Source organism: Ranitomeya imitator, chromosome 1 (assembly GCF_032444005.1).
Source record: "Ranitomeya imitator isolate aRanImi1 chromosome 1, aRanImi1.pri, whole genome shotgun sequence".
Classification (NCBI taxonomy): domain Eukaryota; kingdom Metazoa; phylum Chordata; class Amphibia; order Anura; family Dendrobatidae; genus Ranitomeya; species Ranitomeya imitator.
In genome coordinates this window covers 556,175,322-556,201,046 of record NC_091282.1, presented here as the reverse complement: position 1 = coordinate 556,201,046, position 25,725 = coordinate 556,175,322, and the positions used below count along the sequence as shown (strand labels likewise).

Here is a 25,725-nt window from a genome sequence, read left to right as displayed (position 1 = left end):
AGCAAAAGCGGAACTTAGCTATGCAGAGCAGCAGGCCACAGGAACGATCCAGGAGGAAACAGGTCCAATACTAGAACATTGACTGGAGGCCAGGATCAAAGCACTAGGTGGAGTTAAATAGAGCAGCACCTAACGACTTCACCACATCACCTGAGGAAGGAAACCCAGAAGCCGCAGTACCACTCTCCTCCACCAATGGAAGCTCACAGAGAGAATCAGCCGAAGTACCACTTGTGACCACAGGAGGGAGCTCTGCTACAGAATTCACAACAGTTGGCGTTCCTGGACACTGCCCAATCGAACTACCCAATTGTTCAAAAGTTCCCTTACAACCTACAAGAGAAGTGAGTCAGTCATGGGTCCCATTACAAACAGACTCATAAGGTATCATTTCCCTCTTTCAGGGTGTTCGTAGACTTTATTGCTCAGCAGGCAAGAGTTAGAAATGACCCCAGTTTGGATTTTGCTATGTTATGTACCACTGCCCCTGGTGTCAAACCCTGTAAAACACCAGTGACAGTCCACAAAAATAATGTTGCCTCCACGGGGTTTCCTTACAGGGCAAGTAAGTCTTTTCCAGAGGAAGACAAACCTCAGGATATCAGAAAACACTACCCCCTACACAAGAAACCACATCCTCTGCTAAAATGTAGAGCCTTCAGGGAGAAGTCACTGGAAGACCACAAAGGTTTCCTCAAAGAAAGCAAGATATGTTTCAGATGCTGTGCAATGACCTCACCCTTCACCAAGAACTGTGAAACCAGTGTGAAATGCAAAGAATATGGTAGCATTGAGCACAACACAGCCTTACACCCTGGACCACCCTCAGGGGTATCATCGCAAGTAAAAGTGTAGTGAAAGGCTGATGGACACTCACGTAGATACCCCAGTAGTCACTTCTCAGTGTACAGTGAGCCACCGGGATAAGGCAATCAAGGTATATGCAATCTTGGACGATCAGAGCAACAGGTATCTAGCCAAGTTCTTTCTCTTCAACACTTTCAATATTGCTGGCCCCGGTTCTTCTTACTCCTTATACTGTCAAGACAGCAGGGAGAAAAGCAACCGGATTAAAAGTAGAGTCTATAGACGGTCGAACCTGCTTAGCCTTGCCTTCAATACTGGAGTGCAACCAGATTCCTGACAATAGGTCAGAGATACCTACGCCAAAGGTAGCAGCTCACCATTCCCATCTGTAGCGTATTGTAAACCTGGTACTGGACCAAGAAGCTCCAATTGTCTTACTCCTCGGAAGAGACATTCTATGAGTCCATAAAGCTAGAGGACAGATTAACGGTATACAGAATGCCTCATATGCACAGAGACTTGACCTGGGATGGGTCATTTTAGGAGACTTCTGTTTAGGTGGAGCACACAAGCCATCCTCAGTCAACAGTATGCTCACCAATACTTTTGAAAATGGACGTCCATCTCTATTTCAGCCATGCAAGAGTAGCTTCCTGATAAAATAGTTGCTACGCAATGCTCCTCTACCTTGTCCGTTAGCTGATCGTTCCAGTGAAGAGAACGCATGTGATGGCGAGCAAGATCATATAGGGTGCACAGTTTTTCACAGGACAAGAGAAGACAACAAGTTAGCAATGTCCATGGAAGACAGACTGTTTTTGGACATCATGGATCGAGAGATAGTAAGAGATGAGTCAAAGAGTTGGATCGCACCTCTACCATTTAAACCCTAGAGGCAACGCTTACCCAACAACAGAGAACTAGTCTACGGTCGATTTATCTCCCTCAAATGCAAACTCCAAAAGGCACTTCATTGCCTTCATGGAGAGAATATTTCAGAATGGCCATGCAGAAATTGCACCTGTACTTCAAGATTCCAAGGAATGTTGGTACTTACCCATTTTCGGAGTGTATCATCCTAAGAAACCTGGTCAGATAAGAGTTGCATTTGACTCAAGCTTCAAATACGACAGTGTCTCACTAAATGATGTCTTTCTGTCTTGCCCAGACCTCAATAACAGACTTCTAGGAGTACTTTTTCGCTTCCGCAGAGATGTAGTGGTATTTATGGCTGATATACCACAGATGTTTCACTGCTTCCTTGTCAAAGAAGATAGAAACTTCTTGAAGCTCTTCTGGTACCGAGATAATGACCCCTACAAAGACATCGTGGAGTATCAGATGAGAGTGCACATCTTTGGGAAGAGCCCTTCCCCTGCTGCCGCCATCTATAGCCATAAACATTCAGCCAGAGAGGGTGAAGCAAAGTTCGGGTCGGATGTTAGATTGTTTGTGGAAAAGGATTTCTACATGTACAACTGCTTGAAATCCACACCCACGGATTCAATTGGCAATCGGTCTCCTAAAATGGGCACAAAAAAAAATGCTTGCATTGTCCAATTTGAGGTTGCACAAAATCGCTTCCAACAGCCAAAAAATGATGGCAGCTTTTCCCTCTCAAGATCACTCAACTGATTTAAAAGACTGGAATTAACCCTGCTGTTCTGTTGGTCAAAAATGACCGACTTTGAACTTCAATATTCTTTAAAATATTCAAGATGCGGCTCTGAAACCCGTGGCCGACCGACCCATCCTCATTTAAGTCAATCAACCACAAGTTTCAGAACCGCATCTTGAACACCCCAAAAAATACCAAAGTTCAAAATAGGTTTTCCCAGACCGAACAGAACAGCAGGGTTAAACACAGACTCCCTTCCCATGTAGCGGGATTTGAAGAGGGATGCATTTACCTTTCAGATCAGCGAAGGAGAGAAACCCTTCACACGTAGAGGAGTCCTGTCTATGATAAACAGCTTGTAGGATCCTCTAGGATTTGTAACCCCTGTAACTATCCAAGGTAAAATGATGTTGAGAGACTTCACCCAGACAGACTTAGTATGGATCGTCCCTTTACCAACGTCATACTGGATGTATTCAGGCCATGGTATGTGGTTGCACGGCACACTAGAAGAGTCCAAGCCAGCGCAAAATGCTTGACATAGGGTATACGTGAGTTCCGTGACCTGGAAAAAAATTACCCCAACCCCCTTAAACAGATCTCTTAACAATCTAAAGAATAAACTTCTAACGTACTCAAAACAGCAGACGGAGACATATGTTGGATTTAATTGGCCACAGCAGCCATTTTATTAAATAAAAGATAACAGAACTTTTATGACAACCCAGAATAGGAGGGGCGGTCCTCGAAGCCCCAAAGTTATAAAAAACTCAGTATCCCAAAAACTCCACAATGTTCAGCCCAGGATGAGTCTTACCCCCAGCCGTAAAGCACCAGCTCAGGGATAGATAACAACCAATCCTGGTCCACCGAACCCACCCCCATGCCAGGGGTCCATAAATCCACCTCACGCGGAATAACCGTACCGCGCCTTGTTAAATTCTCTCATGGAGTGTCCAGGACCTCTCAAGATCCCCACCCCATTGAACCACGATTTACCATTTCCACCGACTTCGAGGACCTCCACCCCCGCCAACTGCCGTGACAATACCCTGACAGCATTCACATAACAAAATAAATACATTTAGACGCCTCTTAAAACAATACTCCAAAAGCCCACATATGCCGACTTCACCCCCCCCATTACCCTAACCAAAAAAGGGAGGGTGGGCGGGAGATTCCTCACTTGTCACGCAGGCACCTAAAATGGATGCCTGCGTGAGGAGCGTGCCCCTTTTTATGTGCCCCCTCCCCACAGTCCCCTAGTTCCACCCCTTATTTTCAAAAAATGCCCCTAAAGCCACCCCTCAAGTTCCCAGTTAACCCCTTACCACCGTATCCCTTCTAACTGCTCCAGCTCCCCAGGTCCCACGTAACCCCGTCATGGCGGCCTCCCTTTACGTGCCGTGGGCCCCCAGTACGGCCTTTCTGGACAGTTATGTTCACCTGTATGTCCATCAGAGCAGTCTAGATAGAAGTAATTGAATGCATGGACACTTCAAGCTTCATAAATGCACTCCGACATTTCATTGCCATCAGAGGCCCCATGAAGCACATTTGCTCTGACAGAGGCACAAATTTTGTAGGAGCAGTGAAAGAACTTCAAATTCCGTCCAACTTAGACACTACTAGTGTAGAAAGATACTTGAGTGAGCAGCGATGCACCTGGACCTTCAATCTACCACACTCTTCTCACATGGGAGGTGCTTAGGAGAGGATGATAGGAATAGCACATAGAATCTTAGACCCTGTCTTCTTGCAAGCTGGTAGTACAAGACTCACACATGAAAGTTTGACGACCAGAAGAAGAATCCAATTTCACCTGTCAGAAGTGTAGACTAGTGGCCCTTTTAGAAGAAAAGGTGCGGGGTCTGGAAGAAAGAATAGCAACTTTGAAACTCATCAAAGAGAATGAAGACTTTCTAGACAGAACAGAAGCATCTCTACTGGTCACAGAAGGTGCAAAAAGTGTCAGAGAACCTCCAAAAGCAGATGAGTGGAAGCATGTGACCAAAAGAAGCAAGAAGACCATGGAGAAATCACCAACCACACAACTGAAGAACCGATATCAAATCTTTGTAGAGGATGAAGATGGCACACCTAAGAATGAAGCAATACCAGCAAGCAAAAAAGAAAAGGGCACACAGCAACAAGTGACAGCAAAAAGTACAGCCAAGAAGCAACGAAGAGTGGTGGTGGTGGGAGACTCACTACTGAGAGGCACCGAAGCAGCCATCTGCAGACCGGACATAACTGCAAGAGAAGTATGCTGCCTTCCAGGTGCGATGATCAAGGATGTGACCGATAGGATACCAAAGCTCTTCAGCTCCAAGGACGTCCACCCATTTCTTCTGATACATGTTGGCACCAATGACACGGCAAGGAAGGACCTACCGACAATCTGCAAGGACTTTGAAGAGTTGGGGAAGAAAGTAAAGGAACTGGATGCACAGGTAGTTTTTTCTTCTATCCTTCCAGTAGACGGGCATGGCACCAGGAGATGGAACAGGATCCTTGATGCAAACAACTGGCTAAGACGATGGTGCAGACAACAAGGATTTGGATTCCTGGACCACGGTGTGAATTACTGGTATGATGGACTCCTCGCCAGAGACGGACTACACCTCAACAAACCTGGGAAACACACATTCGCCAGAAGACTCGCTACACTCATCAGGAGGGCGTTAAACTAGAAGAAGAGGGGACGGGAAGAAAAACATTAGACTCGAACAAAGACGACCCAGGAAAACATACTCAGAAGGGAGGTAAGAACATTTCTAAAACAATCCACAGTGAGGAGATTGGAACAAAACAAAATCCTCTAAACTGCATGCTCGCAAACGCCAGAAGCCTGACAAACAAGATGGAAGAACTAGAAGCAGAAATATCTACAGGTAACTTTGACATAGTGGGAATAACCGAGACATGGTTAGATGAAAGCTATGACTGGGCAGTTAACTTACAGGGTTACAGTCTGTTTAGAAAGGATCGTAAAAATCGGAGAGGAGGAGGGGTTTGTCTCTATGTAAAGTCTTGTCTAAAGTCCACTTTAAGGGAGGATATTAGCGAAGGGAATGAGGATGTCGAGTCCATATGGGTTGAAATTCATGGAGGGAAAAATGGTAACAAAATTCTCATTGGGGTCTGTTACAAACCCCCAAATATAACAGAAAGCATGGAAAGTCTACTTCTAAAGCAGATAGATGAAGCTGCAACCCATAATGAGGTCCTGGTTATGGGGGACTTTAACTACCCGGATATTAACTGGGAAACAGAAACCTGTGAAACCCATAAAGGCAACAGGTTTCTGCTAATAACCAAGAAAAATTATCTTTCACAATTGGTGCAGAATCCAACCAGAGGAGCAGCACTTTTAGACCTAATACTATCTAATAGACCTGACAGAATAACAAATCTGCAGGTGGTTGGGCATTTAGGAAATAGCGACCACAATATTGTGCAGTTTCACCTGTCTTTCACTAGGGGGACTTGTCAGGGAGTCACAAAAACATTGAACTTTAGGAAGGCAAAGTTTGAACAGCTTAGAGATGCCCTTAATCTGGTAGACTGGGACAATATCCTCAGAAATGAGAATACAGATAATAAATGGGAAATGTTTAAGAACATCCTAAATAGGCAGTGTAAGCGGTTTATACCTTGTGGGAATAAAAGGACTAGAAATAGGAAAAACCCAATGTGGCTAAACAAAGAAGTAAGACAGGCAATTAACAGTAAAAAGAAAGCATTTGCACTACTAAAGCAGGATGGCACCATTGAAGCTCTAAAAAACTATAGGGAGAAAAATACTTTATCTAAAAAACTAATTAAAGCTGCCAAAAAGGAAACAGAGAAGCACATTGCTAAGGAGAGTAAAACTAATCCCAAACTGTTCTTCAACTATATCAATAGTAAAAGAATAAAAACTGAAAATGTAGGCCCCTTAAAAAATAGTGAGGAAAGAATGGTTGTAGATGACGAGGAAAAAGCTAACATATTAAACACCTTCTTCTCCACGGTATTCACGGTGGAAAATGAAATGCTAGGTGAAATCCCAAGAAACAATGAAAACCCTATATTAAGGGTCACCAATCTAACCCAAGAAGAGGTGCGAAACCGGCTAAATAAGATTAAAATAGATAAATCTCCGGGTCCGGATGGCATACACCCACGAGTACTAAGAGAACTAAGTAATGTAATAGATAAACCATTATTTCTTATTTTTAGTGACTCTATAGCGACAGGGTCTGTTCCGCAGGACTGGCGCATAGCAAATGTGGTGCCAATATTCAAAAAGGGCTCTAAAAGTGAACCTGGAAATTATAGGCCAGTAAGTCTAACCTCTATTGTTGGTAAAATATTTGAAGGGTTTCTGAGGGATGTTATTCTGGATTATCTCAATGAGAATAACTGTTTAACTCCATATCAGCATGGGTTTATGAGAAATCGCTCCTGTCAAACCAATCTAATCAGTTTTTATGAAGAGGTAAGCTATAGGCTGGACCACGGTGAGTCATTGGACGTGGTATATCTCGATTTTTCCAAAGCGTTTGATACCGTGCCGCACAAGAGGTTGGTACACAAAATGAGAATGCTTGGTCTGGGGGAAAATGTGTGTAAATGGGTTAGTAACTGGCTTAGTGATAGAAAGCAGAGGGTGGTTATAAATGGTATAGTCTCTAACTGGGTCGCTGTGACCAGTGGGGTACCGCAGGGGTCGGTATTGGGACCTGTTCTCTTCAACATATTCATTAATGATCTGGTAGAAGGTTTACACAGTAAAATATCGATATTTGCAGATGATACAAAACTATGTAAAGCAGTTAATACAAGAGAAGATAGTATTCTGCTACAGATGGATCTGGATAAGTTGGAAACTTGGGCTGAAAGGTGGCAGATGAGGTTTAACAATGATAAATGTAAGGTTATACACATGGGAAGAGGGAATCAATATCACCATTACACACTGAACGGGAAACCACTGGGTAAATCTGACAGGGAGAAGGACTTGGGGATCCTAGTTAATGATAAACTTACCTGGAGCAGCCAGTGCCAGGCAGCAGCTGCCAAGGCAAACAGGATCATGGGGTGCATTAAAAGAGGTCTGGATACACATGATGAGAGCATTATACTGCCTCTGTACAAATCCCTAGTTAGACCGCACATGGAGTACTGTGTCCAGTTTTGGGCACCGGTGCTCAGGAAGGATATAATGGAACTAGAGAGAGTACAAAGGAGGGCAACAAAATTAATAAAGGGGATGGGAGAACTACAATACCCAGATAGATTAGCGAAATTAGGATTATTTAGTCTAGAAAAAAGACGACTGAGGGGCGATCTAATAACCATGTATAAGTATATAAGGGGACAATACAAATATCTCGCTGAGGATCTGTTTATACCAAGGAAGGTGACGGGCACAAGGGGGCATTCTTTGCGTCTGGAGGAGAGAAGGTTTTTCCACCAACACAGAAGAGGATTCTTTACTGTTAGGGCAGTGAGAATCTGGAATTGCTTGCCTGAGGAGGTGGTGATGGCGAACTCAGTCGAGGGGTTCAAGAGAGGCCTGGATGTCTTCCTGGAGCAGAACAATATTGTATCATACAATTAGGTTCTGTAGAAGGACGTAGATCTGGGTATTTATTATGATGGAATATAGGCTGAACTGGATGGACAAATGTCTTTTTTCGGCCTTACTAACTATGTTACTATGTTACTATGTTACATTGTTGGCAGACGTTTCGGCCATCATATATGCCAGACCATTGATTGCACTTCTAGTGACTTTGGAGATCCGACCATTCTCACTCCCACCATGTTACTTACTCAGAAAACTAGCGCTCTCACGACTCCACTTGGAGAATTCAGCAACAAGGACCTCTACAGACATCAATGGAGAAAAGTACAAAGTCTCTCCAATACCTTCTGGGACAGATGGAGAAAGCAGTATCTCTCAATCTTACAGTCTAGGAAGAAGTGGCAGATCGACAAACCGAAAATCAAACCCGGTGATGTTGTACTCATGAAAGACAGCCAGTCACAACAAAATGAGTGGCCACTAGGCCTCATCACCAAAGTATTCTCAAGCAAGGATGGAAAAGTGCGCAAGGTCGAGGTCAAAGTGTTGAAGGCTGCGGAGAGTAAACTATTCCTCAGACCAGCTGCATAACTAGATTTATTGTTTTCATCAAAAGTGTAAGTGGCATCAGTTGATGCTAAGCGGAGAGTGTTCTGCCCTCTGAATAGAGGCCATATGTTCCTATTTATGTGCTGGTTTGTTTGCGTTATAGCACCATCTAGTGGTGGCTGAATTTATAGCCTGTGTCTTTAATAGCAGATAGAGTGTTGCATTGTGGGATTAAAGTAAGGTATGTTGGGTAGAAGAAACTCCATTTTCTTCTGTGTTACTTCCTGGGACACATATGTTTATTTGTCCTCCTGTAACTGCTGCAACTTGAGTTTGCTATCCTGGTAAAGCATATCTGGTAAGATTAATATCTCTGTTCTTGCAATGCAGTATTGTACAGAAATGTGATTAACTGTGTAGCAGCCAGTACAAAGGAGATGTCATTATTAGAGATCTGTGTATTTCCATGTTAAAGTTTGCATCGTACTGTATACTTTCCTGTTAATTGTAAAGTATCAGCTGTGTGATTATTTGCACAATACTTACATATGTTGTTTGTGTTCTTATAGTTTTACCGCATGTTCTATACCTGTTCACCAATAAACAAGTTAGACTACAGAGAATGGTCTGCTTATTTTTGAAAACAGAAGTGGTTTATGCTGTATGTTAGATTGCATACCGTATCAACGTGTATGAAGACAGAACAACAAACCTGCCAAGCAAGAACTGCCCACCAAAACTCTCAGCACCAGTAAGGAGGGCATTAATCGAAGAGGCAGCACAAAGAACAAAGGTAAACCTGAAGGAGCTGCAGAGTTCCCAAGCTCAGACTGGAGTATCTGATCATATGACCACAATAAGCAATACATTCAATAGAGATAGTCTTTATGGAAGAGTGGGCAGAAAAAAGGATTATTTACACATAAAAATTGCAAGACTCATTTTGAGTTTGCCAAAAGACATTTGGGAGACTTCCCAAATGTATGGACAAAGATGCTGTGGTTAGTTGAGATCAAAATTGAAATTTTGGACCATCAAGTTAAACGCTATGTCTGACGCCAAACCAACACAGCTCATCAGCTCAAGAACACGATCCCCACAGTGAAATATGGTGGTGGCAGCATTGGGCTATGGAGATGTTTTTCGGCAGCAGGGACACGAAAAATGGTCCAAGTTCAGGAGACAATGGATGGTGTGAAAAACAGGGATATTTTTAAGCAAAACCTGTTTCAGTCTGTCAGTGATTTGGGACTGTGACAGAGGTTCACCTTTCAATAAGACAATGATCCAAGGCATGCTGTTATAGGAACACTCGAGGGGTTTAATGGGAAATGTGCAAATGTTTTGAACTGGCCTAGTCAAAGCCCAGACTTTAATCCAATTGAGAATCTGTGCTCAGACTTGAAGATTGCTGTTCATCAGAGGAAACCATCTAACTTGAAGGAGCTGATACAGTTTTGCCTTGCGAATGTGCAAAAATCCCAATGGCAAGATGTGGAAAGCTCAGAGTCTTATCCAGAGCAAATTGCAGCTGTAATTGTTGCAAAAGAAGGCTCTACAAAGTACTGACTATTGCGACCGAGAGGACAGAAGAAATCGGACAGAGAGCGGACCCTTTGGGTCATGGCACTGAAGCTCCAACGGGCGAGCGAACCTGGGAGACCAGCCAATATATAGGGAGGAGCAGACCCGAAGAGTCAGATACTGCAACTGCTAGAAACCAAGAGGAATGGCTCAGAAGAGTAACTAAGGAAATACGGACAACAGAGAAATCCAGTCAAAAGGCGAGACAGAGAAACGAGGAAGAGTCAGATACGGGGCCAGAAGCACGCATGAAATGCACACGATAATCAGGCGTCACTGGTAGGGTGGAGACGCCAGATATACCTGATGCCAAAATCTGATTGGAAAGCAGGGACTGCTGGGAAGAAGCAGAAAGGGTTAATTAGAACAAGGAGTCCGTGCCCTTAAGCACCTGAATGGAGCAGAGACTGACCGAGAGAATGCAGGAAGAGAAGCACCATGCTGAACCCCCTAGTGGCAGAAGAAGGGAACAGAGAACCAGAGAGACGTCTGGAGCGAGGAGGAGCCAGCCGCACAGGAAGCTTGGGAGCAGCGGCGGCAGCAGCCGTAATGGATGGGAGGACAGTGAGGCGACGAGAGCGGCGAGGAGGAAGTGAAGCAACGGACATCGCAGCAGAACCTGCAGCGGACACGGCTGCGAGCAAGGAGGAGCCGGCGCGACACCTGGAGAGGTAAGTAGAAGGAACATTTGTAACACTAACTTTATGTGGGGAGGTATGGTTATGTACACTGACATTTTCAGTTATTTTGTTTTATTTGTTGTTTGTTTCGCAAATAAAAAGAAAACCAAATGTTCACAGTTGTAGACATGTTCTTTACATGAAGTGATGCAAACCCTCAAAAAACCCCAGTGGAATTACGGGTTGTGAGCTGGCAAAACACCAAAAATGCCATGGGGGGTGAATACTTTTGCAAGCCACTGTATGTTGATGCCCATTTGGACAGTTGGGCTTTCCTAAGGATTGTAGCCATTTCTTCATGGCCACTGTTAACCCTATGAGATAATTACATTTTGAGCACAGCAATGAATCATATCGTTTTGGATTGGTTCTAGGAACATGCCAGCACAATTTCCTTACCTCCCTTCACACTGCCCAGATTCTAATCCTTTAGATCAGAGGTAGACAATTAAATTTCCTGAGTGACTGTTGTGGAGGGCTGAACTAATAGGCTGAAATTAATTCTGCACAATATTAATATTAAGACCTATAGAGAAAGGGAGTATAACTCCCCCAAATAATGAATAATCAAAATACCGCAACTAATGAAACAAATATAAACTTTATTGCACAATACAAAAACATATATAAAAATTCAGTGAGAATGACAGGAAGTGGTGATGACACAACAATCGGAAGCAGCAGTACCATATAATCAAAATATCTGCACTATGTAGCATAAAAGAGGCGCTGTGCATACATTGCACCCCATGAAGTACAAAGGCCTGTATGGCGTGTTCGTACTACCAGTCTCCTACAAAAGCAAGAGACATAGCAATGCCTAATTCCAGGCTAAATCACAGTAAAACCGGTATGTAAGCTATAATAGTAAAGTGCAAGAGTGCATATAGAAAACGCTAACCATAGTGCTTACAAATGTGGGTATGGTATCCGCTGGGTCGGTAGCCCCGATGCACATTTCGCTTATCTAGCTTCCTCGGGAGGCTTGTGTCTTTCTCTATAGGTCTTAATGATTATGGGAGTTGTCCTGCTTTCCAGTATCAAATTTGGCATCCGCACGCTGGTAGGGTGTTAGTGGGTGTTACAAATAATGTCGGTCTATGTTCAATGCAACATTAATATTAGCATATCAATTACAATTGTAATTATTATTTGACACTGGGTGAAATAAGTATTAAACACATCATAGATTTTCCATGTAACTATATTTCTAAAGTTGCTATTGACATGAAATTCTTACCAGATGTTGGAAACAACACATCCAATTTACACAGGCAAAAAAATCAAACCACAGATGTCCATAAATTTAACCTGACAGGTCCCCCATTCCATCCAACCCATGATGTTTGACTGTTGCTAAATACTCTGCCTAACCAGCCTTTTACAGTATTTAACACCTAGGCCCATGCATAAAAAAGTCTTTAGAATCTATGCATTCCTATGTTAATTAGACCTTTGGTGTACGCTTCCCAGCTTCAGAGGAGCATTGCGCATGTTCAGAAGTGAGGAAGACACTTCTGCAACCAATGCCATTAGTATGTTTTGCAAGAATAAGGTTGCAAAGGACTTGAGCCTTCACATAGCCTCTTATATACAGTATGATCCACCACATAGCCCATTTATGCAGTATAAACCCCCACATAGCCTCGTATATACAGTATGTGTGCCCCCACATCGCCACTTAAATACAGTATGAGCCCCATATAGCCTACTAAATACAGTATGAGTCCCCAAATAGCCCCTATAAAAAGTATGTACCTCCTTATAGCCTCATAAATACAGTGTGATCCCCCACATAATCTCCTATGTAAAGTATGAGACCCCACATAAACCCCAATATAGTGTAAGCCCCCACATAGCCTCCAATATACAATATGAATTAACACATGTGGAATTATATACTTAACAAAAAAGTGTGAAATAACTGAAATTATGTGTTATATTCTAGGTTCTTCAAAGTAGCCACCTTTTGCTTTGATGACTGCTTTGCCCACTCTTGGCATTCTCTTGATAAGCTTCAAGAGGTAGTCACCGGGAATGGTCTTCCAACAATCTTGAAGGAGTTACCAGAGATGCTTAGCACGTGTTAGCCCTTTTGCCTTCACTCTGCAGTCCAACTCTCCCCAAACCATCTCGATTGGGTTCAGGTCTGGTGACTGTGGAGGCCAGGTCATCTGGCGTAGCACCCAATCACTCTCCTTCTTTGTCAAATAGCCCTTACAGAGCCTGGAGTTGTATTTGGGGTCATTGTCCTGTTGAAAAATAAATGATGGTCCAACTAAACGCAAACCTGATGGAATAGCATGCCGCTGCAAGATGCTGTGGTAGCCATGCTGGTTCAGTATGCCTTCAGTTTTGAATAAATCCCCAACAGTGTCACCAGCAAAGCACCCCCACACCATCACACCTCCTCCTCCATGCGTCACGGTGGGAACCAGGCATGTAGAGTCCATCCATTCGCCTTTTCTTCGTCGCACAAAGACACAGTGGTTGGAACCAAAGATCTCAAATTTGGACTCATCAGACCAAAGCACAGATTTCCACTGGTCTAATGTCCATTCCTTGTGTTCTTTAGCCCAAACAAGTCTCTTCTGCTTGTTGCCTGTCCTTACCAGTGGTTTCCTAGCAGCTATTTTACCATGAAGGTCTGCTGCACAAAGTCCCTTCTTAACAGTTGTTGTAGAGATGTGTCTGCTGCTAGATCTCTGTGTGGCATTGACCTGGTCTCTAATCTGAGCTGCTGTTAACCTGCGATTTCTGAGGCTGGTGACTTGGATAAACTTATCCTCAGAAGCAGAGGTCACTCTTGGTCTTCCTTTCCTGGGGTGGTCCTCATGTGAGCCAGTTTCTTTGCAGCGTTTGATGGTTTTTGCCACTGCACCTGGGGACACTTTAAAAGTTTGCCCAATTTTTTGAACTGACTGACCTTCATTTCTTAAAATAATGATGACCACTCGTTTTTCTTTACTTAGCTGCTTTTTTCTTGCTATAGTACAAATTCTAACAGTCTATTCAGTAGGACTATCAGCTGTGTATCCACCAGACTTCTGCACAACACAACTGATGGTCCCAACCCCATTTATAAGGCAAGAAATCCCACTTATTAAACCTGACAGGGCACACATGTGAAGTGAAAACCATTCCCGGTGACTACCTCTTGAAGCTCATAAAGAGAATACCAAGAGTGTGCAAAGCAGTCATCAAAGCAAAAGGTGGCTACTTTGAAGAGCCTAGAATATAAGACATAATTTCAGTTGTTTCACGCTTTTTTGTTAAGTATATAATTCCACATGTGTTAATTCATAGTTTTGATGCCTTCAGTGTGAATGTACAATTTTCATAGTCATGAAAATATAGAACAATCTTTAAATGAGAATATGTGTCCAAACTTTTTTTCTGTACTGTATATACCTCAAATGACGGGAAGGGATTAAAGGAAATCTGTCACCCCAAAATTCGCCTATAACCTAAGACCACCGACATCAGGGGCTTATCTACAGCATTCTGTAGATAAGCCCCTTATGTAACCTGAAAGATAAGAAAAACAAGTTAGATTATACTCACCCAGGGGCGGTCCCAGAGCGGGCCAGTCCAATGGGCATCGCGTGTCATGATCTGGTGGCCTAGGAGCAGCATGAGACGGATTCTGGAGAAGGTGGTCCCTGTATTGACCGCAAACCCTGAACCTAGCAGCGCAACTAGAAGTAGCCGTGGGGGGTACCTAACACTCCCTAGACCCCTCGACACAGCCTAAGAACTAACTACCCCTAAAGACAGAAACAGGAAACCTATCTTGCCTCAGAGAAAATCCCCAAAGGATAGATAGCCCCCCACAAATATTGACGGTGAGAGGAGAGGGAAATAACATACGCAGACATGAAATCAGAATTTAGCATAGGAGGCCATACTAGCTAAAAAGAAAGAATAGAACAGAGTACTATGCGGTCAGTATTAAAACACTAGAAAATATCCACCACAGAAAATACAAATCACCACATCTGACTAAAGACATGGAGGGTATATCTGCATCTCCAGAGACACAGCTTGGCTGCAAAAAATCCTTCACAGACAAAGCTGGACAAGACAAACATGAAAATGCACAGAACTATAAGGTCCACAGCAGGTGGACAGCAAAATCAAAGCCAGGACTTATCTTTGTAGAAAAGCACAACAAACAGGGGAGACCAGAAGGGAAGTGAATCCTCCAAAAACAATGGACAACTGGCACTGACTAAAGGATAAAGCAGGACTTAAGTAGCCCAGCCCAAATTGCAAAAAATGGATACACCTGATAAATGCTGTGATCCAAGTACAGCAGCACTACCACTCATAACCACCGGAGGGAGCCCACGAGCAGAATTCACAACAGTGCCCCCCCTTGAGGAGGGGTCACCGAACCCTCACCAGAGCCCCCAGGCCGATAAGGACGAGCCAAATGAAAGGCACGAACCAAATCGTCAGCATGAACATCGGAGGCAACAACCCAAGAATTATCCTCCTGGCCATAACCCTTCCATTTGACCAGATACTGAAGCTTCCGCCTCAAAAAACGAGAATCCAAAATCTTCTCAACCACATACTCCAACTCCCCATCAATCAACACCGGGGCCGGAGGATCAGCAGAGGGAACAACGGGCACCACATACTTCCGCAACAAAGATCTATGGAACACATTATGGATGGAAAAAGAGGCTGGAAGGGCCAAACGAAAAGACACCGGATTGATAATCTCAGAAATCCTATAAGGACAAATAAACCGAGGCTTGAACTTAGGGGAAGAAACCTTCATAGGAACATGACGGGAAGACAACCAGACCAAATCCCCAACCCGAAGCCGGGAACCAACACACCGACGACGGTTAGCAAAACGCTGAGCCTCCTCCTGAGACAACACCAAATTGTCCACCACATGAGCCCAAATCCGCTGCAGCCTGTCAACCACTGAATCCACACCAGGACAATCAGAAGGCTCAACCTGCCCTGAAGAAAAACGAGGATGAAAACCAAAATTACAAAAAAAAGGCGAAACCAAGGTAGCAGAACTAGCCCGATTATTAAGGGCAAACTTGGCCAATGGCAAGAACGCCACCCAATCATCCTGATCAGCAGACACAAAGCATCTCAAATAAGTTTCCAAAGTCTGATTAGTTCGCTCCGTCTGGCCATTTGTCTGAGGAAGAAATGCAGAAGAAAAAGACAAATCAATGCCCAGCCTAGCACAAAAGGCCCGCCAAAACCTAGAAACAAACTGGGAACCTCTATCGGACACAATATTCTCCAGGATGCCATACAAACGAACCACATGCTGAAAAAACAACGGAACCAAATCAGAAGAGGAAGGCAATTTAGGCAAAGGTACCAAATGAACCATCTTAGAAAACCGGTCACAAACCACCCAGATAACCGACATCCTCTGGGAAACCGGAAGATCTGAAATAAAATCCATAGAAATATGCGTCCAAGGTCTCTCAGGGACCGGCAAAGGCAGAAGCAACCCACTAGCGCGGGAACAGCAAGGCTTAGCCCGCACACAAATCCCACAGGACTGCACAAAAGAACGCACATCCCGCGACAAAGAAGTCCACCAAAAGGACCTACCAACCAAATCTCTGGTACCAAAAATCCCAGGATGGCCAGCCAACACAGAACAATGAACCTCAGAAATCACTTTACTAGTCCATCTATAAGGAACAAACAGTTTCCCCACTGGACATCGGTCAGGTTTATTAGCCTGAAATTCCTGAAGAACCCGTCGTAAATCAGGGGAGATGGCAGAAAGAATCACCCCTTCCTTCAGAATGCCAACCGGCTCAAGAACCCCAGGGGAATCAGGAAAAAAATTCCTAGAGAGGGCATCCGCCTTAACATTCTTAGTACCAGGAATGTACGAGACCACAAAATCAAAACGGGAGAAAAACAGGGACCATCGAGCCTGTCTAGGATTCAGCCGTTTGGCAGACTCGAGGTAAATCAGATTCTTATGATCGGTCAGGACCACAATATGGTGCTTGGCCCCCTCAAGCCAATGACGCCACTCCTCAAATGCCCACTTCATAGCCAACAACTCCCGATTGCCGACATCATAATTGCGTTCCGCAGGCGAAAACGTCCGAGAAAAGAAGGCACACGGTTTCATCAAGGAACCATCAGAATTCCTCTGAGACAAAACGGCCCCTGCCCCAATCTCAGACGCGTCAACCTCAACCTGAAATGGAAGAGAAACATCCGGCTGACGCAACACAGGGGCAGAAGTAAATCGGCGTATAAGCTCCTGAAAGGCAGAAACAGCCGCAGAGGACCAATTCGTCACATCAGCGCCTTTCTTCGTCAAATTGGTCAGAGGTTTAACCACACTGGAGAAGTTAGCAATAAATCGACGATAAAAATTAGCAAAGCCCAAGAATTTCTGAAGGCTCTTCACAGATGTGGGCTGAATCCAATCATGAATGGCCTGAACCTTAACCGGATCCATTTCTATAGATGAGGGAGAAAAAATGAAACCCATAAAAGAAACCTTCTGCACTCCAAAGAGGCACTTTGACCCCTTCACAAATAAAGCATTATTACGAAGGATCTGAAATACCATCCTGACCTGTTTCACATGAGACTCCCAATCATTGGAAAAAATTAAAATATCATCCAAATATACAACCATGAATTTATCAAGATAACTCCGAAAGATATCATGCATGAAGGATTGGAACACAGATGGGGCATTAGAGAGTCCGAATGGCATCACAAGGTATTCAAAATGGCCTTCGGGCGTATTAAATGCAGTTTTCCATTCGTCATCCTGCTTAATACGAATAAGATTATATGCCCCTCGAAGGTCAATCTTAGTAAACCAGCTAGCCCCCTTAATCCTAGCAAACAAATCAGTAAGCAAAAGCAAAGGGTATTGAAATTTGACCGTGATCTTATTCAAGAGGCGATAATCTATACAGGGTCTCAAGGAGCCATCCTTCTTGGCAACAAAAAAAAAACCTGCTCCCAATGGTGAAGAAGATGGCCGAATATGCCCCTTCTCCAATGACTCCTTAATATAGCTCCGCATGGCGGCATGTTCTGGCACAGACAGGTTGAAAAGTCGGCCCTTAGGGAACTTATAACCTGTAATCAAGTCAATAGCACAATCACAGTCCCTATGCGGTGGGAGGGAACTGGACTTGGGCTCATCGAATACATCCTGGAAGTCTGACAAAAACTCAGGAATTTCAGAAGAGGGGGAAGAGGAAATTGACATCAAAGGAACGTGACCATGAACCCCCTGACAACCCCAACTAGTCACAGACATAGATCTCCAATCTAACACCGGATTATGTACCTGTAACCATGGAAAACCCAGCACAATATCATCATGCAAATTATGCAACACCAGAAAACGACAATCTTCCTGATGGGCTGGCGCCATGCGCATGGTCAGCTGTGTCCAAAACTGAGGTTTATTTTTAGCCAACGGTGTAGCATCAATGCCCCTTAAAGGAATAGGGTTCTGCAAAGGCTGCAAGGGGAAACCACAACGTCTGGCAAATTCTAAGTCCATTAAGTTCAGAGCGGCGCCTGAATCCACAAATGCCATGACAGAAAATGATGATAATGAGCAGATCAAGGTCACAGATAACAGAAATTTAGGTTGTATAGTACTGATGGTAACAGAACTAGCGATTCTCTTTGTACACTTAGGGCAATCAGAAATAACATGAGCAGAATCGCCGCAGTAAAAACACAAATTATTCTGATGCCTGAATCTTTGACGTTCAGCTCTAGACAAAATCCTATCACACTGCATAGGCTCAGGGCTCCGCTCAGAGGACAATGCCACAGTGTGCACAACTCTGCGCTCGCGCAAGCGCCGATCAATCTGAATGGCCAGAGACATAGAATCACTCAGACCAGCAGGCGTGGGGAACCCCACCATAACATCTTTAACGGATTCAGAAAGACCCTTTCTGAAAATTGCTGCCAAGGCATCCTCATTCCATTTAGTCAGTACAGACCATTTTCTAAATTTCTGGCAATACGATTCTGCCGCTTCTTGACCTTGACACAGGGCCAACAAGATTTTCTCAGCCTGATCCACAGAATTAGGCTCATCATACAACAACCCCAATGCCTGAAAGAAAGAATCAACATTAAGCAAAGCAGGATTGCCAGTTTCCAGGGAAAATGCCCAATCCTGTGGGTCACCACGCAGCAGAGATATGATGATTTTAACCTGCTGAATTGGATCACCAGAATACCGGGGTCTCAATGCAAAAAACAGTTTACAGTTATTTTTGAAACTCAAAAATTTGGATCTGTCACCAAAGAATAAATCAGGAGTGGGAATCTTAGGTTCTAAGGCAGGAGTCTGAACAATATAATCTGAAATACCCTGTACCCTAGCAGCAAGCTGATCCACCCGAGAAACTAACTCCTTCATGTTATTACTAACATTCATGTTATTACTAGATTCCGTAGCCACCCAGAGATTAAGAGGAAGGAAAATACAAAACAGACTAAGGAAAGAAATGGCTCAAAACCTTCCCTCCCTTCTTCTGAGATGCAATTAACTCATTGTTGGCCAGTTGTACTGTTATGATCTGGTGGCCTAGGAGCAGCATGAGACGGACTCTGGAGAAGGTGGTCCCTGTACTGACCGCAAACCCTGAACCTAGCAGCACAACTAGAAGTAGCCGTGGGGGGTACCTAACACTCCCTAGACCCCTCGACACAGCCTAAGAACTAACTACCCCTAAAGACAGAAACAGGAAACCTATCTTGCCTCAGAGAAAATCCCCAAAGGATAGATAGCCCCCCACAAATATTGACGGTGAGAGGAGAGGGAAATAACATACGCAGACATGAAATCAGAATTTAGCATAGGAGGCCATACTAGCTAAAAAGAAAGAATAGAACAGAGTACTATGCGGTCAGTATTAAAACACTAGAAAATATCCACCACAGAAAATACAAATCACCACATCTGACTAAAGACATGGAGGGTATATCTGCATCTCCAGAGACACAGCTTGGCTGCAAAAAATCCTTCACAGACAAAGCTGGACAAGACAAACATGAAAATGCACAGAACTATAAGGTCCACAGCAGGTGGACAGCAAAAACAAAGCCAGGACTTATCCTTGTAGAAAAGCACAGCAAACAGGAGAGACCAGAAGGGAAGTGAATCCTCCAAAAACAGTGGACAACTGGCACTGACTAAAGGATAAAGCAGGACTTAAATAGCCCAGCCCAAATTGCAAAAAATGGATACACCTGATAAATGCTGCAATCCAACTACCGCAGCACTACCACTCATAACCACCGGAGGGAGCCCAAGAGCAGAATTCACAACAGTCGCGGTCCGGGTCCAGCGCCACCCATCTTCATACGTTCACACTGCAGTACTTTATGCTGCCCTCAACAGGGCAGGTAAAGTACGCCTGCGCAGGAGCCGTGGAAGGAAGCAAAGAAGAGGAAGTCATCGTATGAAGATGGGAGGCGCTGGACCCGGACCGCAACGTCCATCGGATCGGACTGCACCGGGACCGCCCCTGGGTGAGTATAATCTAAGTTGTATTTCCTATCTTTCAGGTTACATTGGGGGCTTATCTACAGCATTACAGAATGCCGTAGATAACCCCCTGATGCCGGTTGCATTAGCTTATAGGTGAATTTTGGGGTGACAGATTCCCTTTACTATATTGCAATCATCATATTACATAGCACTGTGTACTTACAATTGCTCATTTTGCCTTTCTAGCAAGTTAATTTTTGTATTTTCCATTAGGTCTATAACATCACGTGATTAAAAACGAATCTAACTGAATGTTTGTAAGCTCTGTGTAAAAACACGAGATCAATTTTCCCTGTATGAGTAATGAGTCACTGCAAAAGTCCTTGGCAGCTGGGAGGGAAAGCTGGGTCAGCAGTGGAGTTGAAGAGGGGAATGAGAATGATTAGTGCAGAGAAAATAGACTTCCTGTTTCTACATAGAGCAGAAAAATTATCTGGGTAGAAGGGCAAGATGAGCAATTGTGAGTACATAGTGTTATATACAACCCCTGGCAAAAATTATGGAATCACCGGCCTTGGTGGATGTTCATTCAGTTGTTTAATTTTGTAGAAAAAAAAGCAGATCAGACATGGCACAAAACTAAAGTCATTTCAAATAGCAACTTTCTGGCTTTAAGAAACACTGAAAGAAATCAATAACAAAAAATCTGGTAGTCAGTAATGGTTATTTTTTTAACCAAGCATAGGGGAAAAATTATGGAATCACTCAATTCTGAGGAAAAAATTAAGGAAATTACTTTAGTTTTGTGCCATGTCTGTGATCTGCTTTTTTTCTACAAAATTTAACAACTGAATGAACATCCTCCAAGGCTGGTGATTCCATATTTTTTGCCATGGGTTGTAATATGATGACTGCAATATATTAATACGATAAAAACTTTGATGGGAGGAGAACTTCTTTAATCAAGCACAGCACATGGACTGTACACTGATGCCATCCATGTGCTATCTACAAATTCACAGGCCCATAGTCTTGTATTTTTAATTTTGATCCGTGACATACCAAAAATAGAAATATTGCTGAGAATTTTCTGGATAACAAAACATAGACATGTGACCAGTTACATAGAGTATAATGAATACGTGTTCTATCCGTGATAACCATAGATAAAATGTATCTAATTTAGGGATAGCAGAATGAGCCCTAACCTTCAGCAACCAACTCATTACCACCAAATGTGCATACAGAAATAGCATTCTATTATTTTGCAGGCCGCTGAGTGTGCTTTGTTACTTCAATGGGCAGAGATCAGAGAACTGGAGATGACTTACAATGAAATATGGTCCTACAGACATCCTTTGGCAGGTTTCAATCTCTTTCAGACAAAGATCTGTGGTCATATGGTCCACTGAGGCATAATCTCGGACTCCCCAACGCATGTCTACCACCTAGAGGGAGGGATATTTTTTAAAATATTCATTATAATTGAAAACGAGGGAAGCAAAATTCCTTCAAGCTATGAAGTAACAGTGTAGACTATAATGAGCTTTAAAGGGAACCTGTCACCCCCAAAATCGAAGATGAGCTAAGCCCACCAGCATCAGGGGCTTATCTACAGTATTCTGGAATGCTGTAGATAAGCCCCCCATGTATCCTGAAAGATGAGAAAAAGAGGTTAGATTATACTCACCCAGGGGCGGTTCCGCTGCGGTCCGGTCCGATGGGCATCGCGGTCTGGTCCGGGGCCTCCCATCTTCTTACGATGTCGTCCTCTCCTTGTAGTCATGCTGCGGCTCCGGTACAGGCGTATTTAGTCTGCCCTGTTGAGGGCAGAGCAAAGTACTGCAGTGCGCAGGAGCCGGAAAAGGTCAGAGAGGCCCGGCGCCTGCGCACTGCAGTACTTTGCTTTGCCCTCAACAGGGCAGACAAAGTACGCTGGAGCCGCAGCGTGAAGACAAGAAGAGAATGTCATCGTAAGAAGATAGGAGTCCCCGGACTGGACCGCGACGCCCAGCGGATCGGACCGCCCACCCAGGTGAGTATAATCTAACCTCTTTTTCTCATCTTTCAGGATACATTGGGGAATTATCTACAGCATTCCAAAATGCTGTAGATAAGCCCCTGATGCTGGTGGCCTTAGCTAATCTTCGATTTTGGGGGTGATAGGTTCCCTTAAACTAAATGCTGTATTTAGATTTATTTTCAGCTGCCATTCACAAGTTTTCTTCTGCAGGTACATAACCAGAAATGTTTGAATTACAAATTATAACCATAAACACGAAATTTGGATGATGAATGAAAGATAAAGAAATTATGAAGTGTTCAGGAAAGATAACTAGTGGGTAATTGTACTATATGACACTATTAATTGGATTCCATAATACTATCATGTGGGCACCATGTGGGAAAATTATGTATAGGAATTTTGTAGCTATCAAATGTCACTCTTATATGAGCATCTATAGTTTGTCTATTTCTGTCAGGTTCAAAAAGGCTAATTTGGGCAGAGGAGCTAATCAAAGGTGAGAGAAATCAAGATAGCCAATTCAGAGCAGGAGGGCAGTCAAAATCCAAATAAGATAAAAGAATGGCCAGACAACAGGAATTCAAAACAGGAAAGCAAGAAGAGATAGCCCAAGAGTGAACCAGAGAACATAACCTTAAGGCTGCCGTCACACTATCAGTATTTTGTCAGTATTTTACATCAGTATTTGTAAGCCAAAACCAGGAGTGGAACAAATAGAGGAAAAGTATAATAGAAACATATGCACCACTTCTGCATTTATCACCCACTCCTGGTTTTGGCTTACACATACTGAGGTAAAAAACTGACCAAATACTGCTAGTGTGACGGCAGCCTAAGGCTAAGTTCACACTAGGTGTTTTTTCAGCATTTTTCTTCTGCAGCAAAATCTGATCTCTTAGCAGGAAAGAAGCTGCAGAAAAAAGCACATTTTCCTTGTTTTTTTCTTGCATTTTTTTGCTGCGTTTCTCATGCGTTCTGTCCTTCATTGTGTCCGAAAGATGGTGTTCTCCTCGAAATATTAAATTGTGATTGTGGAAGGCTATGTGCGAAGCTTTTTAATTAAGGACACATGCCTTCAGGCGACAAATTCCCAGGAGCAAAATCACCAGCTAAATATTGTATTCACAGTCTGGTTCGGAAATGGCATCAAACCGACTCTGGCAAACAAGAAGAAGCCATCAGTCAAGAAGGCTGAATTTGTGCATGAAATTCAGCAGACTACTTTTCCATGGGCCACCCTGTGTTTATATAATTAAAAACATTACCTCAAATGTTAATCCATGTTTCTGGCAGAAAGCTTGTATTTCAGGATAAGCCATCTCTAGCAGTGCATCCCGTTCTTCTGCCATATCTCAAAGACATACATAACAATGAAAAAATTAAATACACTGTGATATATCACTTACTATATATATAATACATCTAAAGGAACAAGATCACAAGAATTTAAAAAAATAATGTTTTTTTTACCAATTATCCCTGGAGCGTGCTTCACTGTATGCACCTACATGGTTTAAATTCAGTTTAAATTGGAGTGAGGGTATAACACATAAGAGGGAGCTGCATGTTAAAAAAACAGCTCATTCCCTTGGTCTTTGAGACCTGCCCTCAGGTGGTTTACTGTTGCAAAAGTGCAAATTCAGTAACCATCTCTATATTGCCTCTTCAAATTTTATTGATATTTTAAAGATAACCTTTCATTTGCATTAAAAAAATGTAGTTAAATACCTCACAAACATTTGTGGCATCCCATGAGTCCGGTTGCCACAGTGTCATTGCCTCCCTCACAGGGAGTAATGTCATGCCTGGAAGCAAGGAGGTGTCCCCTTACCAGGTGTCAGTAGGAGATAAGTCGAGCAGAACCTGGGGAGTGGAGCTGTGATTAAACTCGCCCCAGAGCTGAGCGCTAGGAACTGGATACCGGAGTCCGTGGTTGCATGGGTACTGAAGTCCCAGCAGCTAAATCCAGTGGGCAGGGGACTGCAGGTCTCCTGGCCCAATTGAATACCTGGCGGCACAGCAGCATATCAAAGCCTGGAGCCGACACAAAAAACGGCACCTGTGATAGGCTCGAGCTGCCTGCCATGCGGGCAACGGTTAGTTTTTAAAAACAGAGAGAGACTGTTAGCAGCAGGAGGGTGAGCTGTTAGGCAGCAAGGAAAAAGGGAGGACAGCACAGAAGGAAGGCCTCCATACCTACCTGGCCAGGTGTATCCAAAAACTGCTTCCAGGCTGCCCAGCTCTCCATTACCCCGGTCTGTACTATCAACCATCAAGTAAAGGAAAAGAAAACTACAGCCCTTGTGTCATTCAGTGATCTCTTGCGCCCTGAGTCCTGCACCACAAGGTACACGAAGCCTGACAAATGGAACCGGTAGCCCTGGGGCCCCGCTCCACCTGTGGGGAGCAGAACCATCCCAACTGCATTACCATCAGCCCCAGTGGTCTCCTTTAGCAGTGTAAGCCATCCGTTGCTGAACACCACAGGTGGCGTCACGTTAAATCCCATATACATATTCCCCTATTTAATGGCATAGCCAGGGCCACGGTGTTGGGTTACGGCCCAGTCACTTCCCCTAAGAGCTGTCCATGTCCAACCTGTTTCCGAGTATCCCACGACCCTGGTGGGCATGTCACATCACTGAGCTCCCTTAATTCTGACTCTTTTTTCTATTTTGTGCTGCATTGCTCCATTGCAGAGGTATTCACAATATGTGAAATCTCTGCTTGTAGTTCAACTGGGAGTTTATTCAGAGTCTGCTCTATGGATGTGAGCATTTACCACTTCCTCCAAGACAGTTCCAATCACAGCTATGCAACTGATCTCGCTGTCTCATATGCTACAAAGTATTGGAGTTTCTGGGAGGGAAGGTTGAAACTGCAAGCTTCCTGAGAAGATTCTGAAGCTACTAGACTGCTGAGGTGTGATAGGCAGCGTATAAGAGAAAGCAGTGAAGCTCATGGCCCTAGCAGCACGGTGGCACAGTGGTTAGCACAGCAGCCTTGCAGCCCCACCAAGGACAACATCTGCAAAGAGTTTGTATGTTCTCTCCGTGTTTGTGTGGGTTTCCTCCGGGTACTCCGGTTTCCTCCCACATTCCAAAGACATGCTGATAGGGAATTTAGATTGTGAGCCCCAACGGGGACAGCGATGATAATGTGTGCAACCTGTAAAGCGCTGCAGAATATGTTAGTGCTATATAAAAAATCCGAAAACCAGAGAATAACAAACCATTTCAGCAAGGGGAACTAAAGTAGCACAGACAGAACAATGTGAACTTCTCATGATACCATAGCCAAGTAACAATAATATGTGCATGTTTGGGCAGACACACATAGGGGCAGAGTATTCCATATAAGTAATAACTTAGCCCTTCTCTGAGGCTCTAA

The 25,725-nt window shown here is 43.8% G+C and overlaps 1 protein-coding gene across 1 annotated transcript in view; it reads right to left on the bottom strand.

Annotated features, from left to right (window-relative positions):
• Nucleotides 1–25,725, bottom strand: part of NWD1 (NACHT and WD repeat domain containing 1) — a 247,992-nt gene that overhangs the window by 202,485 nt on the left and 19,782 nt on the right. Inside the window, exons 3-4 of the mRNA XM_069767760.1 lie at nt 23,601–23,686; nt 21,641–21,757 (exon numbers count right to left, since the gene is read on the bottom strand). Coding sequence (XP_069623861.1) covers nt 21,641–21,757; nt 23,601–23,686 — 203 coding nt within the window. The remainder of the gene's footprint in view (nt 1–21,640; nt 21,758–23,600; nt 23,687–25,725) is intronic.